The 16,142-nt window shown below is 36.0% G+C and overlaps 1 protein-coding gene across 2 annotated transcripts in view; it reads left to right on the top strand.

Annotated features, from left to right (window-relative positions):
* Positions 1-4,546, top strand: part of LOC131033289 (uncharacterized) — a 35,482-nt gene extending 30,936 nt beyond the window's left edge. For both annotated transcript variants that reach the window (XM_057964470.2, XM_057964469.2), the window contains 3 exons: positions 3,187-3,285; positions 3,381-3,626; positions 3,729-4,546. In XM_057964470.2, coding sequence (XP_057820453.1) covers positions 3,187-3,285; positions 3,381-3,626; positions 3,729-4,025 — 642 coding nt within the window. In that variant the 3' untranslated portion in view covers positions 4,026-4,546. The remainder of the gene's footprint in view (positions 1-3,186; positions 3,286-3,380; positions 3,627-3,728) is intronic.
* Positions 4,547-16,142: the final 11,596 nt, after the last annotated feature.

Below are 16,142 nucleotides of genomic sequence, written 5' to 3'. Positions count from 1 at the left end.
GTTGAGTTGGTTGATGTTTTCAATGCACACCAGGTCTGGTCTAACCATAGTTGAGGACAGGCTGTACACCATCTTTTTGAATGCCTAGGTTGAGGATTGTTGCTGATGTTTCTGGGTATTTTTCGAATCCATTTGTCATTGTTGGGTGGCCAAGATCGGCCTTTGTTCATGGTTTGTAGTAGATTTAAGATTTTTTATAAGTGGTGGACTTCACCTTGTAGGCTGCACCTATGAGGAGGATTGGCATGAGTTTCTAGGAAGGGAATGCCTAGGCTTTTGGGTAAATTTCTGAACAGTGGGAGGCAAGTTTCGTACCTGTGTTGTTACTCATTGATACCTTTCCTGAGGTATTTTCAATTGTGTAAACGTAAAATATGCATTATATGTATTGAGCTTTCATTTTAATGTGTACTCTTTGAGAAAAATTGTAATTGCAGCCATATGTATGTTGAACAATGTTTTATCAGTCCTATGATGGCAATTAAATAAACCATGCATGTACATTTCATTGAGTTTCTTGTCAAAGAATTTAAAAAAAAGGAGGGGCTATATGTAACAAAGATTACTAAGCAAATATCCAAATGGTGACGCATGATCTCTGATGGCATACGATTACTAAGCAAGATATGACAGACTTTCAATGACAGGAGTTGCATAAAAATGGAGGGGCTATATGTTACAAAGATTACTAAGCAAATATCCAAATGGTGATGCATGATCTCTGATGGCATGTGATTACTAAGCAAGATATGACAGACTTTCAATGACAGGAGTTGCCTCAATGTTATCAATGAATAAAAATGTAAGAAAATCTGCTAAAAGTTCAACCAACTAGACTTCTACTTGTTTTATCTTCACATAGGGAGCAGAAGAAGATTTTTTTCAACAATAGTGGTAACATTGAGGCACACAATTACAATGTTCCATTGTTGTGTACTCAAAAGTGTAATGTTAAGGATCCTGGCATGGATCAACTAGATGGAATAGTTCTTTGAGTTACAACAGACTTAATCATAATAGAGAGTGTCATTAGTAGCTCTGTACTTGTTAGGGAAGCAATATCAATAATGCTACTGGCTCTCAAACAAAAAAAAGATGTCCCTTGTTGAAGATCAATGTATAAATAGCCTCTTTGAATTTTCTGGGACATAAAATAAAAGTTTCTTCAATCAGCTAGGCAGAATTCACCAAACTGGATGAATAATGTATGTATTTTTAATTTTTTTGTGGTGGATGGTCTCACGTATGACAATCTATTGAACATATTCATTCCAGGATTACAGGAGCTCATCTAGAATAAAATTGAATGTGACAATGTGCAAGAAAATATTTATTTCAAGAATAGTGGTAACAGTATACAATAGGTTGACAATCATAATAGATAGTGACATTAGTAGCCTTGTACTTGGAAGGGAAGAAATATCAATATTGCCAATATGCTCGAAAACAAGAAAATGTATTTCTTATGGATGATCAATGTGAAGTGACCTTTTTTGCTCAATTTGGTAGGACATGGAATATGAAATCATTCAATCAGATGGACAGACTCCATCAATTTGGATCAATAATGTAGAATACCATTTCATTCCAACAGTTTGCTGTAAGGGTGGATGGTGTGATATATGACAATCTATTGGACTATTGTGGCATCACAGGTGGTTATCTATATAAATTTTAACATCTCAAATTGTAAGCAAATATACCAAAAGTTTCAATTATAACTTTGTAATCTCATGCTTAATATTCACACAGGGGGCTTGAGAAGATTGATTAAAGAGAGGTACTAACTTTGGGGCATGAAATTACAATCTTATTACTGCCAATCAAACAGGCAAGCTGGGATCATTAAAAGTGATTTTCCCTTGCTAAACAGTCCTTGTGGCTTGAGGGGCTTCTTCGCTTCCTTTATCAGAGTATTGGTATACCATAATCTTCCCCCCCTCCACCGAGACACTTCCTTGGAAGTACTCTATGGGTATCTATTGTCACACTTCCTTGGAAGTACTCTATGGGTATCCATTGTCCAACACAATTAGATATGTACAAGGCCCTCATAAAGGTGCACATAGCTGAGACTTATGTTCTTATGTTCAGGAGCAACAAAATACTCTTTGCCTTGAAGAAAGTACAAAATATGATTAAATGTCACAGACTAATAATTTGTTGTGGATTGCGGGGTTTTTCTCAGGCTACAACCTTTTAACAATCATTTCTTAATCAACAGAAAGAGTATAATGTCTAACACACATTATATCATACTTTAAGTTAATCCACAATTTTGGAGCAATTGTCTACAAATTGGAGTTACTGCCTTCTAAGGTTCACCTAGTTCGAAGACATCCTCAGAAAAGTCCTAGACATGCAAATCCCAGTACAGGTGGATAATTTGGAGGTGGATGGAGAAGAGAACCCAACCTTGGAGCTTGAAATCAAGATTGATTGCGGAATATGTTTTCCAAGGAAGGGCATGTTATGAGGATGCTACTTGGGAAGATGAAATGTTAATACAGCAACTCTGACACCTCTCAAATTATAAGGAAAAGTATGTTTTCCAAGGAAGGGCATGTTATGCCCCTAACCCTTGGTAATGATTACTGTTTTAAACTTTTAATTATGTATATTTGGGATGTGGAGTAGCTGACATGTGGACTACCCATGTGGACTACCTTAGGTTAGTCTTCAATGTATTTGTTATATTTTTTCTCTTGTTTGGTTGGCCTAGTAAAGGGCTAATGGTTACTACCAAACCTTTAGTTGGATGTAAATAGTAAGATGTCTCTTGCAAGAAATCATAGAGAATGTCATTGAAGTATTTAGATTGCTCTGTAGAAGTGGCATTGCTAACAGACATTTTATATATCTTCTGTTTGAAATCCTTGCTTCATTGCCTTTGAGATTGTCCTCTGCTATATTCTCTTTGGTTTTTGCCTAATGTAGAGTGTTGTGTGATGTAGAACATCTTTTACTTTTGCATAGTTGATATAGAAATATTTTTAAATGGATTTTCCTCAGGTTTGTACAGTCAAATTATATATGGCCTAGAAAGGATGGGATGAAAGTTTTATTGAAGACCATCAGTTTAGCTCTAAAGTCGAGCTAAATCTTCAGTAGATCCAGTTGTCTGATAAAAAATTTCAAGTTATAATTAAGAGTTCATTTATCTAATTCTCAATATTCCTCTTTCAGGATGAAGTTGCTCTAGAAGGCGAAACTGGGAAAATATACAGGGCTAATTATCTTGATCGTTTGGGGAGAACTGTCATTGTGCTACGACCTGGAAAGCAGGTCTCTTCCGTAGTAATGAAGTAATTTAAGCATATGTTTACTTTCGGAATAGTGAATAGCATTCAAATCATGTGTATGCTGTTTTGTTTTTACAGAATACCACATCACAAGATGATCAACTACGTCACCTTGTTTATCTACTTGAGAATGCTGTTATTAATTTACCATCAGGCCAGGAACAGATGGTATGGTTAATTGATTTCAGTGGGTGGTCTTTGTCAAATTCAGTGCCTATTAAGACAGCTCGTGAAACCGCAAATATCTTACAAAATCACTATCCTGAGAGGCTGGCAGTTGCATTACTATACAACCCTCCTAGGATATTTGAAGCCTTTTGGAAGGTCAATACTCTGCAAAATGTGCACTATGCTGATTTTATTTCTTATAGTTAGTTGCCTCTCATTTTCACGTAGAAGCTAATATTCTGATCTCTATATATGCAGGTAGTCAAGTTCTTCCTTGATTTAAAGACAGTCGAGAAAGTGAAATTTATTTACACAAAGAGTGAAGAAAGTGCCAGCCTTATGCAGCGACTTTTTGATTTGGATAAGCTTCAAGTAGAATTTGGGGGCAAGAACAACTCGCAATATGATCATACTGAGTTCTCAAAGCTTATGCGGCAAGACGATATAAAGACTGCTGATTACTGGGCTACAGGTGATAAGCTTACTCACTTGAATGGAAATTCAACATCAGAACCTGATATCAAACCAGATAGTAATGCTCCAGAAGAAAGCTAGCTGGGCAAGGTGATCTATTTGATTTCAAAATATGGTTGAAGAATTTATGATTCTGAAACTGTGTACCTCGTTTCATACTATTGTCCTACAATGACAAATAACTTTTTAGAGTGACCCGGATTTTTCTGAAAAAGGAGTCGGTTGTCTTTTAAGAGGGCATCCTAACAATTCTTTTGGATCGCATATCATCAAAGATCTAAATATCTTTCTCCATGCATCTTTTGGTGTCATTGAAAATATAGATTTGTTATTTTCTTGATTGGTTACCCAAACTAAGCTTCAGGGATATTAGGTGGGGCTTTAATGTGGCAGAGTTTAAGATCAGATTGCGTTTAGAGTCCCATTATTGAGGAGGCTGGGTGATGATTCCATGTGGAGATTTGACTTCAGTTGAGTCTCCATTGAAGTGAATTTCTGTGAACATTGAGATCTAGCACTCTGGAGTTGGCTCTCTCAATTGTCAATCTGCACTATGGTTGTAGTGAGAGGAGCAGATATTAATAGAAATTGCTTTTTATGCATCTTTGCTGTCATGTTGTCTTATATCTTTCGGATTGACTTTCCATGCTATAGCTATGAAGAGAATTTATATTTTACTAATTTCAATTGATCATCTAAGAAAGACACCGGTCAGAGACCTTGATAACCTTGCAACATTGGAAATTTGAAAATAACAGATGATAGTAACCATTGTGCTAATGTCCAATGCATACAATAAATGTGGTTTATGATTTTTATCTGCAACACAAGATTTATGCATTTCATAACTTTGGACTAGGGTCGTGTGGTTATGAGCTTAGTAGAAGCAATCCCATGACAAATTAATGATAGAAAATGTAATTTACACACACAAACAAGCTTTCATTCATTGAATTCATAAACACAGTTGCAATACAGCTTTAGAAGAGGACACACTCCACACTTCTTTCCCACCGGACTCTCTTGGGATTCCTCATGTCCCTCTTTGAAACCCATTCATGATGGTGTGATGGGGTTTGAATCGCCAACTGAGCATGTTTGAGGTACACATTACAAGATTAGTCCAAAAGCAAGTGAAATCACATGGAACACCATCCTTACACTCCATGTCATCTTAATTGGTTACATTATAAATTGACTTTGAAAAGTCTGCTATTTAAACCATCTAAAGTTTCAAGAGCAACTTCAATAATTGAAGCTTTGAATCTGAGCATCATTACAATTCGATAAAACTTATTGAGCATGACCTCCGATTGATAGCAATCAATAGTCTATGATTATGATGAAGAATTTGTGTTATTCACAATGAAATTTACATTATGAAGTTTGTAGGCTTTTGGATGTTAAAGAATCAAACAATAAATCTGAAGGTACATGTTGCAAATCATGTCCATTGTACCAAAACAAGCATGAACGGACTTCAAGGATACTTGGGCTTTGATTTCCATGTTTGCAACATGTGGATTGTCAAAGCATTATCCTTTGAAATTTGTAGGGTGCAAACTCAATTCATAATTGCATGGACATGTGGAGTTGTGAAAAGGTGTGAACAAACAGTAGTTTTGTTTGCCGAGTTTGTAGTATGTTTGCTAACAAGGCTTTATTTGTACAATTCACAAGGTGCAAAATAAAATTGAAAAAATGAGAATAGAGTCGTGTATATATTGTTTCAACTACAAAAATATGTGAATTTACCCGCTTGAGGTGCAGAATGCCCTTCAACCTATTAAATTCACTTTTATGCATAAGAATTATAGAATGGGTGGGAAACCATAAAAAGGAAAGATGAGGCATGAATCAAATCATGGAGTTGCAGCAACTAAGACACAAGATTGCTTGTTTCTATTTACTTTGGTTTTCACATTTGTGTAGATGATATGTCATATCATATTGTTGAAGGCTTTTTCAAGAATGAACCAAAAATCTAGTGTTATTTGATGATATGCTCTATGGAAAGTCATAGTCTAACTTTATGAAAAAACAAATTGGATAAGTTAGTGGCATCAATGACTTTTAAAAGGACTAAAATTTGTCATTTTTGGAAATTGATCAACCACCAAAAAGATAGAAAGTTTAGCTTTTCATATTCTTTGAAAACAAGAACATTATTGATGGTCCATTATTCATAGTGCCATTATTCTCCCTATACTTCTCACTGTTCTATTGATATTCACCTCCTTATATAATTCATGCATATTTTCTCTAAAGCTCATTGCATTTGTGTTCTCTTCACATGTTGGTACACTCCTTAAAGTGGTCAGTCCTTCTGGTGACCTTCCATATATAATTTAGAATGATATTTTACTCCCAAAACCTATTTGCCAATTTGTCATAGGAATTTTTGGTTGAGCTGATACCAAATCCCATATCTTTTCTTGCTTCTAATAAAAAACTAAGAAGATTTCCCAAGTTTCTATTTACTTAGGTTTTTGCATTTGTGTGGTTTTTGCATTTGTGTGGATGATGTCATATCATATTGCAATTTATTATTCGATTTCTTTCGAAGGCTTTTTCAAGAATGAAACAAAAATCTAGTGTTATTTGATGTTATGCTCCATGGAAAGTCATAATGTAACTTGAGTATCTTTACTCTATCAATATTAGAGTTTACTCTTCTTCAAAGTGACCAATTAGTTTTACTGCTATGTGATTTCTTAATCAAATTGTTTATCATTGATCCATTGAGATTTGTAATGTCCCCATTTTCGTGAGCATAAGAGTTTGAGGGATTAACCTATTATTTGGACTCTCGTAGGCTAATATGTTTGGATAGAGTCTCAGTGGAAGTTAATGGAGATTGTTGTCACTCCATGTCTTCAGTTCAGTCTCAGTTTCAATTGCAGTCCTTTGTATATCAGTGTTTGAGCTTAGTTGAGGAACTTACTATTTATAGTAAGTCAATCTGGTAGTGAAACTATTTTTAGTCAGGGAACCTGGACATACGGGGGTTATATAGTGTTGACCCCAGCTTCTGACGACATGTCAAAAGACCGAATATTGAGGGAGATATTAATATTTTAGTGGTTAAGTTATTTAATTAACTTATATGGATATTATAAAGTCATAAACTTTATTAAAATTAAAAGCCACTTAAATATTATAAAGTGGTTTTTTTAAAATCACTTAAGTGAATTTGGACGTCGAAAAACAAATTTGACCATAGAAAGTGAATTAAATACATTTAAATGCATTAAATGACATTGGGCGTACCTTTTTGGGAATTCATGCCATTTGGGGTTATAAGAGGAAAAAAGCAATTCAACTTCAATTCATTATTGATTATTTGACATTGTTTGGTTTTTGCTCTGTGTATTTTCTGATGAGACAATGGTTTTAGAGGGTTTGCTATTGAAGAACGATAATTCTTCATGGACCTGTGATTTTGAGGCTGTGAAAGATCAGCTGAATTATTGCAACTGAGAGGGCTTCATTTAGGAGTCTTACTGTGTTTCATCAGAGGTTTATTCATTATGTTATTTGCAGATTTTAAATAATAAGGAAAGGGCTTTCTGGTTTAGACACCCCTATTAGCAACATTTTTCATTCAATAAAGCAGTCGTACTATTCTTCCTTGCTGGTTGTACAACCTTTGCTTGATACGTGTGGACCTGAAGAAGGGCGTTTGACCTGGAGGGCTGAAACGCCTTCCCATTTTGCATTCTAGTTACCTCATCTTCAATGCCCAGCATATTCAAGCTATTTCATCTCTTTTCTAGCTTGGAGAATTAACTTTCTGGACTTGTACGCTTTGTTTGGTCAGTTTCCCAGTTTTGGCTGACAAATTCCAGAATTCTTTATTTAAAATAAGCTAAGGACCTATAGGTATGTTATTTGTATTAGAATTATTTGGAGCAGTTACCAGACTCTTAATATAGTTGATGTTGATCCATACTTCTTATCTATTCAGTTTAATGTGCATTTCTTGCTTGGCATACTTGTTATTTTTTATTTACAATTATTCAAAACCTTTGAAAATACAAAAACAAGACAACATTTGCATTAGTAGAAGAGTTAGAACTAGCAGGGTTCTTATAGTGGTATCAGAGCTCCGATCCCTCCTTCCTAGAGGGTTAGAAGTTCTTATGCATCAACATCAGTTTGGGCCTCACAGGTTTTACACATGCAGGAGGCTTGGTTTACAGGGAAACCAGGATCAATTTGAAGAGATATCATTGGGAATCATTGAGCTCACATGGTTGACATTTGAGTGACCCGCACTCTTGCATTGTTTCAGTCATGGGAAAGATGAAGTCCATTGAGGAACTTACAGTAAAATTCATGCATGCTTTTCAAAACCATTATAAGAATCTAACAAGGCTTCTACAACATTCAGAGATATTGGATCCTTTGTTTGCAAAAGAAAGGAAAACACATGCTAATGCAAATGATTTTACCAATACAAAAGATGCATTAGGGAAGGAGTAAGTCCTTGGAGATGTTGAAAACATGACACAAAGGTATGACAATAATTCTGATTTTTGCAATTGCAGCCAAATTATTGAGCATAATCATGATGTAGATGTGATGGTACTTGAAGAAAATGATGAGGAAGGATCTACAAATATTGGCGCGTGAATTGGAAGTGTCAAAGTTGAAGAATGTGTAGAAAATATAAGTCCTAATAATTCTGATTTTATGAACAACAATCCATTACCTTCACAAAATCATAAGGTGACAAATAAATCACATGAAGATGACCATGCTATGAAGTCTCCTAACATTACCATTGAAGTTTTGCATGTTGAACGTGAAGGTTGTATTGTGGATTCAAGCCACAAACAGTTTGATGTTGTATATCAGACCTTAGAAAATGAGCTAGAAGGTTCATATGTTGACATGGAAATGGAAGTGTGTGAAGATACTGTCATATCAACAATTTCTACTTTGCCAGTTAAGCCATCCGATGAGGTGCTTAGCAATAGTACCTTGGATGTTGATGTGTGCATTGATGATTGCATACAAGTTGTTGCTAATCATGAGGTGAGTGATGTGGATGCAACCTCATATCACAGTGTAGATTTTGGGTCAAAACACTTGCATGGGAGTCATTGGTTTCAAAGTCCTCATCATTTGGTTGGGCAACTTAAGGTTAATGATGGCATGATTGTCACAACCTTAGAGCACTTTGATGTTACTCGTCAGATGTTGGTTACGTTTGGTTGGGGTATTCCTCTGTCAGATAAGCACAATGATAGTGGCCTTTCCCTTGCAGAGTTCCATTCACTACGAGAAGCCATTGGGATAATGAAACATAATTACTTGCAGCTTCTTGCTGATAGGGACTTTCTTCTCGAGTGGGATTGTATTTGCTATGATGCACTGAAGGGGAAGGAAGAGGAGGTTGACGAGCTCACTCATGAGCTTGAGGTGACTATAGAATCATTGGAGAGCACCCAGTTGGCCCTTCAGGAGTCACAATCACATTAGAGGAGTTTACCATGGAGTTGAGCCGAGCACAGTCTTCACCATTTGCAGTTACAGTACAGTTTCCTACAATGGTTGTTGGTGATGATTTGATATCCACGGGTTGTAGTAGGGATGTGGCTACATCCATCACTGATACAGGTGCAGTAGTCTCAAATGGAATGAGTATTTTAGTTGGGAACAACCGAGAACCACATGTTGCATCAGGTTCTCCCAAGGTTAGTACTATGACAGATGATGATTTAGATTATCGATAGCTCTTGTGTGGCAGTGGTGAATTCACTCAATGTCTTTGTTTGGATTCACTCAACTTTTCATTGGAGTATGCAATTTGTCTTCCTTCTTGGCTTAACATTGCCCCATTTGTTATTCCAATATATTGTAATCCATTAATATTACTTTATTAGAATCAAGCAAGGTTAACATAAGAACTTCTACAACCTTCGTCTTAAGAAGTTTTGTGCATTGTTGACATCCATTTGAATAGTCTTTTCTTCATTTGGAATGTTGTCAATCTATGGAAGCTTTTCATCTTTGTTGTGCTTCTTGGAGTAGGTCACCAAATAGTTACCTCAATCATCTTCAGATCTATCTTCAATCCTTCTTGGGAAATAAAAAATTGTTATCCTATATACATAAGCTCTTGCTTCATAAATGTTCATTGCTTGAAATTAATCCCCAATTTCTCCCTTCAACTACTATGATAAACACCTCAAGTGCATAAAATGCTTCTCTTTGTTCTTATAAAATAACATATCTTTCAAATATGCCACTACAAAATTACTCAATAATAAATTCAACATTTCATTCAAAATTACCCAATAATGAACCACCCATCACAAAAGTCTTGGCAAGAGTAGTTTGAGAATTCAAACGCACTTGGGTGGGAGAGCCGTTAGCAAAGTGGTCCATTGGTAATGAGTGTTCACACTTGAAATGTTATACCAGTCCTTGTGTTAGCTTATTTCTAATTACTAATCCAATAAATCATAAATGGGCAACCTTGGTGGAATCATGTTCAATTTTGTACTTCACACCCTTCTAAGCTTTTGTGACATGTTAACTAGTCGAAAATTTTGAGTTTTGGGGTTTTTTTGTTCAAATTATGTGTTTGACTTTTAGTTTTAGATCCTATGCACATGTTTGCACTTTGTGCAGAGTGTAATTTGACATTCACTTTTCATGCCCTTTGACTGCTTCACTTCTTGTTGACTTGCCTTCAAGTTCTATTCTTTTTCATCCTCCGTCTTTTTCAAACTTTCAAAATTTCCAAGCATGCTTTGTAGTTCAATTTACTTAATTATCTACTTTCTCACATCCTCTCAACCAATGCCCTTTCCATTCTTGAAGAGATTCAAATTTCATGGAAAAGCTTTTACTTCTTGCACATTTGCTTCCATTCCCTAATTCTTTGCATCCCACATTCCCACACATTTTCTTTTCTTTTTTACCTTAATTCTCACATTTATATCTTGTGTAGTCATGATTCCCTTCTCCAATATTTTTTATTACTCTTTCAGACTTTCAAAGGTTTTGTACATCTTTGCACTTCGCAAAAAAGTGCATATCGAGTCCCACCTCTTACCTATTCATCTCTTTTGGATCTTTTCCTTCCAGCTACTAATATTTGGTTTTCCACATTTGCTCATAGATTTCTAGTCATTCCTTGCAAGTTATGATGTGCATCCTAAACACAAATACTTGTTAGTTTTCATTCATGTGGAAACTTTCAAGCTCCTTTGAACATGTACAATTCTCACATGTAGTTTTGTGTCAGGACTTTGCCTTTTGAATAGTAAACTTTAACTACTCCCCTAAACATCCTAACACACCATTAATGATCTAGATTTAATGTTATCAAAATATGCAGCTACTCAAATCTCTTAGATGTATGAATCAAATACAAGAGGCAATGTTAAAGTGTTGAAAATGGGTATGGATTGCCTAAGTGTGATAAATGGACACCATTATTTGTAGGCCTACAAATGTTCCTTGGCAACTCTTTTAAGTATGGAAAGAATGTTTTAGCTACCCCAAGTCATCAAGTCAATACATCCAAGGATGATTTCCTTTGTAAAGGAGTTGTTTAAAACCCCACTAAGGCAATAGAATGGAATGTAATGAGACACCATAAATTCTAGTATGCAACATTTAATAAGGGTTGGTCATTTTTTCTCTTTGGCTATAATTGTCTAAGGTTGTTCTAGGGTTTCAACTCTTGCGATTCCAATTGGTAAGTGACAGGATATCATTTTTTAAATCATTGGAGTTTGGATTTCAATGGAAACTACATGTGTTACTAGATGCCTCCATAGTGATTTGTAACTATTTAGGAAAATCTTCAAACCTAGTTTCGGGTTCTCTTGTTTTCAAATTTGTAGATATGAATATAATAATGATGAGATAAATGTGTGACAACATTTTAAAGCATAACAAACCTTTTTAATATTCTTTTCCTTATTTCTTGTGGATAATTACGATCTTATGATGAATTATTCAATTTTCTCAATTACATGAGAAATTATCCTTGATTTGCATATGCATGCAAGTCTAGTTCTATGTATGGTTTGCAAGTGTCTCATCTTCTCTCTTATAGGCCGTGAATTCATTACTGATTGGAAGTAGGAAATGGTCTAAGAGTTGAATGACTAATGACATCTTCTATTCATAACATCTATTATTCTCAATAATTAGGAATAGATTTAGATTCACCATGCTTGTATGATTTAGTATTGTAATTTGTGTGTCATCATAAATAATTGAAAATTCTATTAAATGAGAATCATGCTTGTATGTTTTCCCCTCTTCTACATGTGTATGTAAAGTTAAGTGGATTCAACTAAAGGGATACACAAACTAATATATCACATAGTGCATGTAGAAAAGGATTTTTAAAGCATTGGGTATAACTATTGGTCGTGTTAGTTTTATTATATCATTCTTTTTTAAATGTCCCATCAATGATACCTCTAAGAACACCCTCTTGGGTTTAGTTGAGCCTAAAGTGAAGGAGAGATATAACACTCTCAAATATTGGCCTTAATTTTGTCCAAGTTCTATTTATGACTTTTTACCCTTTTCCTCTAAAAGGCAAATGCTTGGTCTTGAGGATAAGTTCACACTCTAGGAATGTGGAGTCACAACTTTGGGAACTATCAAATTGGCACCATTGTTGGGGATAAAGAATCTAAGATCTTCATTATAAATTTTTTTGGAATTCAATCTAACTAGTGAACTATTTGCAACTATAGGCATTTTCCTTATGTGTATTGTTGGCTTTGATCTCCTTGTCAATTTGCACCTACAAACTGGGAACTCTATTGAGAAGGTATTCACCTGGAATCCTCGTTAAAGGCCTTTGAGAATTTTTTGTTGAAAAGAGTTTTTGTGTACTGATTTGTGCAAGATCTTATTCCTCTTCTTTATCCAAACCCAACAATAAAGATTAGAAAAACATTGGGGATATAAAGAAGAATACATTCAACAAATCCTTAAGACCATGAATAGACATCTATACAAGAAAAAGATAAACAAGTAACATTGAGAGTGGAAAGCATGGGTAAGCTTATTTAGCCCTCCTCTCAAATGCAAGAAACTATTACTTCAAATATGGAAAGAGTTTTCATACATTTCAAAGATTAATATTTATAAGCATTTGATGTTTTTATTGATAATGTTGTAATAACCATTAGAATACTTTTTAGGATGAACTATATTATAATATAATATATATTTCTCGAGGTCGATATCATGATAGGTATGATCAAGAACTTGGTATGCCTAGTCCAAATGCAAGAGCCCCACATGTTGGATCACCCCATGTTTTCCTTCATTCTTATAGCAACATGATGTTGATTACCATGATACGAATGAGCCAAATCAATTAGGAAATGATGATAGGGAAATAAATATAGATTAGGGGATAAATTTTCTTCACCACCTTAAGGGAAGATCCAAAGCATGTCAAGAAGAAATCTAAGTGAATGAAATCAGGCTTGCTAGACAAGCTCAAGTTTAGGTCTAAATAGATCAAGTTGCTCAACAACCAAATTAGAACCAAAGTTAGCATACTTACAATCAACCTATAAACCCAAATCAACAACATAACCCACAAGTCCATTATCTCTATAATGTGAGAACAAGTTTCGATAGATAATATCAAAGGCTCCTACCAATAAGGAAGCCCTTGAATCAGACATATACAAGTGATTCAATTTATTTGAAATCTGACGGGAGATTCTTAAATTTCAAGGGAATAATGCAATTTCATGAGAAGATCTCCTTAGACATTTTATTAGCATAATTGACAACTATGCAATTGCTCATGGGAATGTGATAATGAAACTATTTGTGTAGCCCTCAAAGGATCATGCAATAGAATGGTATAAAAATTCTTCCATGATCCATGGTAATAATTCATGAGGGTCATTATATTTTAGTATGGAGAAAGTATAGACCCAAAACTGTCTATAAATGATTTGGCACCTAGAAAGAAGGGAATCGATAAGATTTTTGTGGACTTCAATAGTAGGTTCATCACAACTATGAGGAAGGCGATACCCAATTTAAGTTCAAATGAGTCCATGTATCTAGTGTTTCATTGTGGTTCTTTTGATGCAAATTTGGGGTATTCGCTTAGGGACAAGAGCCCTCAAAATCTAAGGGAAGCATACACCAAAACCGTCTTAGAAAATCAATCTTCGATGTCTTCCACCCAAAACATTTCAAACTCTTCCTCCTCTGCTCGCGTCTCCTCTACTGCTGCGTTGGCTATGCAGGGCGATGCTCAGATGGTGCATCGGTGTGGATCCTCATGTCCAGGGGGAGTATGATGCCTCTCGACCCTTGGATGCTCCTGCTGGGGTTTTGGGTGCGACGAGCTCCTCCCTGGTGTCCTCCCGTCCTAGTGTTGCTAGTGTGCGGCCTGGTGTGACTCAGAAGCCATGACCTAGACCATTTGGTGGGTTCGTTCCAGTTACTAAGGCCATATCTGTCAATCTGAAAGATGATACGACAGAAAAAATTGTTTATAATGCTTCTATCCTCTCTTTACATGGTGCGATATGCCGCTTTAGGGGGTTTTGGCCTTCTCTTCCTCAGCTGCACGCTTGGATATCTAAACACTGGGAGCCTCTTATCACGGGTAAAGTTCATATTTTCCCTATGGCTAAGGGGTTTTTCATCGCAAAGTTTGATATTGCCCAAGACAGAGACATAATTTTATGTGATCACTTTTTTAGCTGGGAGGATAAATTTTTGTTGATGACTAAGCCTCGACACTGATTTTAACCCTTCTACTAAAATGTTTAATAAGATTCTGACCTGGGTTCGGCTTCCTAATCTCCCACTTCATTTATGGAATGATTCTCTTTTAGAGGAAGTGAGAGATTCCCTTGGTGATTTTCTAATGGTGGATGTTGAATCCTCTGATATTTTTCACTCCACATTTGCCCTCATACTTGTTGACCTGGATATCTCAAATGGGCTGCCTACTAAAATTTTACTTAATTCTTCAGAGGGTTCTTGGGTCCAATCTTTGGACTATGAAGGGATTCCCTTTCATTGTAGAAGATGTTTTAAAACTGGGCATGTTGTTGAGCATTGTGGGTTTGAGAATAAGGCAACTAAGGCTACATGGTGGAAAGGTGCATCAGTACAACATTATACGGTGTCGAAGTTACCCGATCAACCTAGGAGTTTTTCTGAGGTGGTTGCTTTGGAACCACAGGATCCTGAGGCATCCCCTCCGGTTGTCTCTCTTGGCGGGGCTATTGAAACTGTGCATGTATCTCTTGATGTCTCCCATGTGAAGGAGACTCAAGAAGCTTCTTCTAGTGATATTGATTTGGCTAGTACTCCTAGTTTTTTTTAAAATTTGTTGACTTTCCTGTTGATGCTAGTGATGCAGAGCATCCAAGGAACTCAACCAATAGGGGAGATCTTTCTCCCAACTCACCTATACAATAAGGTGATAACCCTCTAAAACTCCACAAGACTCCTCACAAGGTTATTGGTACTCACAAGGTACAATACATCAAAACCTTACTCATGCTTCTTAGCCCTCATCCACTCATTGGAACATGCTCACATAGACTTTTCCAACATGTATGAACCCAAATCCGAACCCTCCAACATTCAAACACCTTAAGTCTCCCTACTAGTCACTCATCAACACCATACCCAATTAGGACTCCAAGCTCCATATCAACATACAAAGACTACTCCAACCACATATGCTCTTGGAATTCCCTTCAAGTACTTCACAACACTCCTACTCTTGACTCTATACCCACCCAATCAACCCAACATGGTTACCCTTCACTCACAATCAACACACTGCTTATTAGGACAATCAAACGTGCTTTGGGACAGTCATGTAGTAGACAAGGACATTCATGTTTGAATGGACTATTCTTTTCTTACCACCCTTCAAATACAAACTATGAGGATGGAGACCCACCCTACCACATCCTTGACACTCGACCAACACCAAATCCACTTCTAAATATGTAAATGCAGTGATTTTAAACACATTGTCAAACTGTGACAACCAGCTCAAAGATTTAAGACAGACATAAACTCCCATGAATTAATTGCCTTCCTTGTTCCTATCACACTTGTATCATGACAAGGGGTCCTTCACACATCCCTCTCCTCATTTTTAAACTTTCCAAACACATTTGTTACCTTTACACCATCTAAACTCATGCACCC

The sequence above is a fragment of the Cryptomeria japonica genome, chromosome 6 (assembly GCF_030272615.1).
Source record: "Cryptomeria japonica chromosome 6, Sugi_1.0, whole genome shotgun sequence".
NCBI classification, from domain to species: domain Eukaryota; kingdom Viridiplantae; phylum Streptophyta; class Pinopsida; order Cupressales; family Cupressaceae; genus Cryptomeria; species Cryptomeria japonica.
The sequence above is the reverse complement of the archived record's forward strand: the minus strand, read 5'-3'. Positions and strand labels throughout refer to the sequence as shown.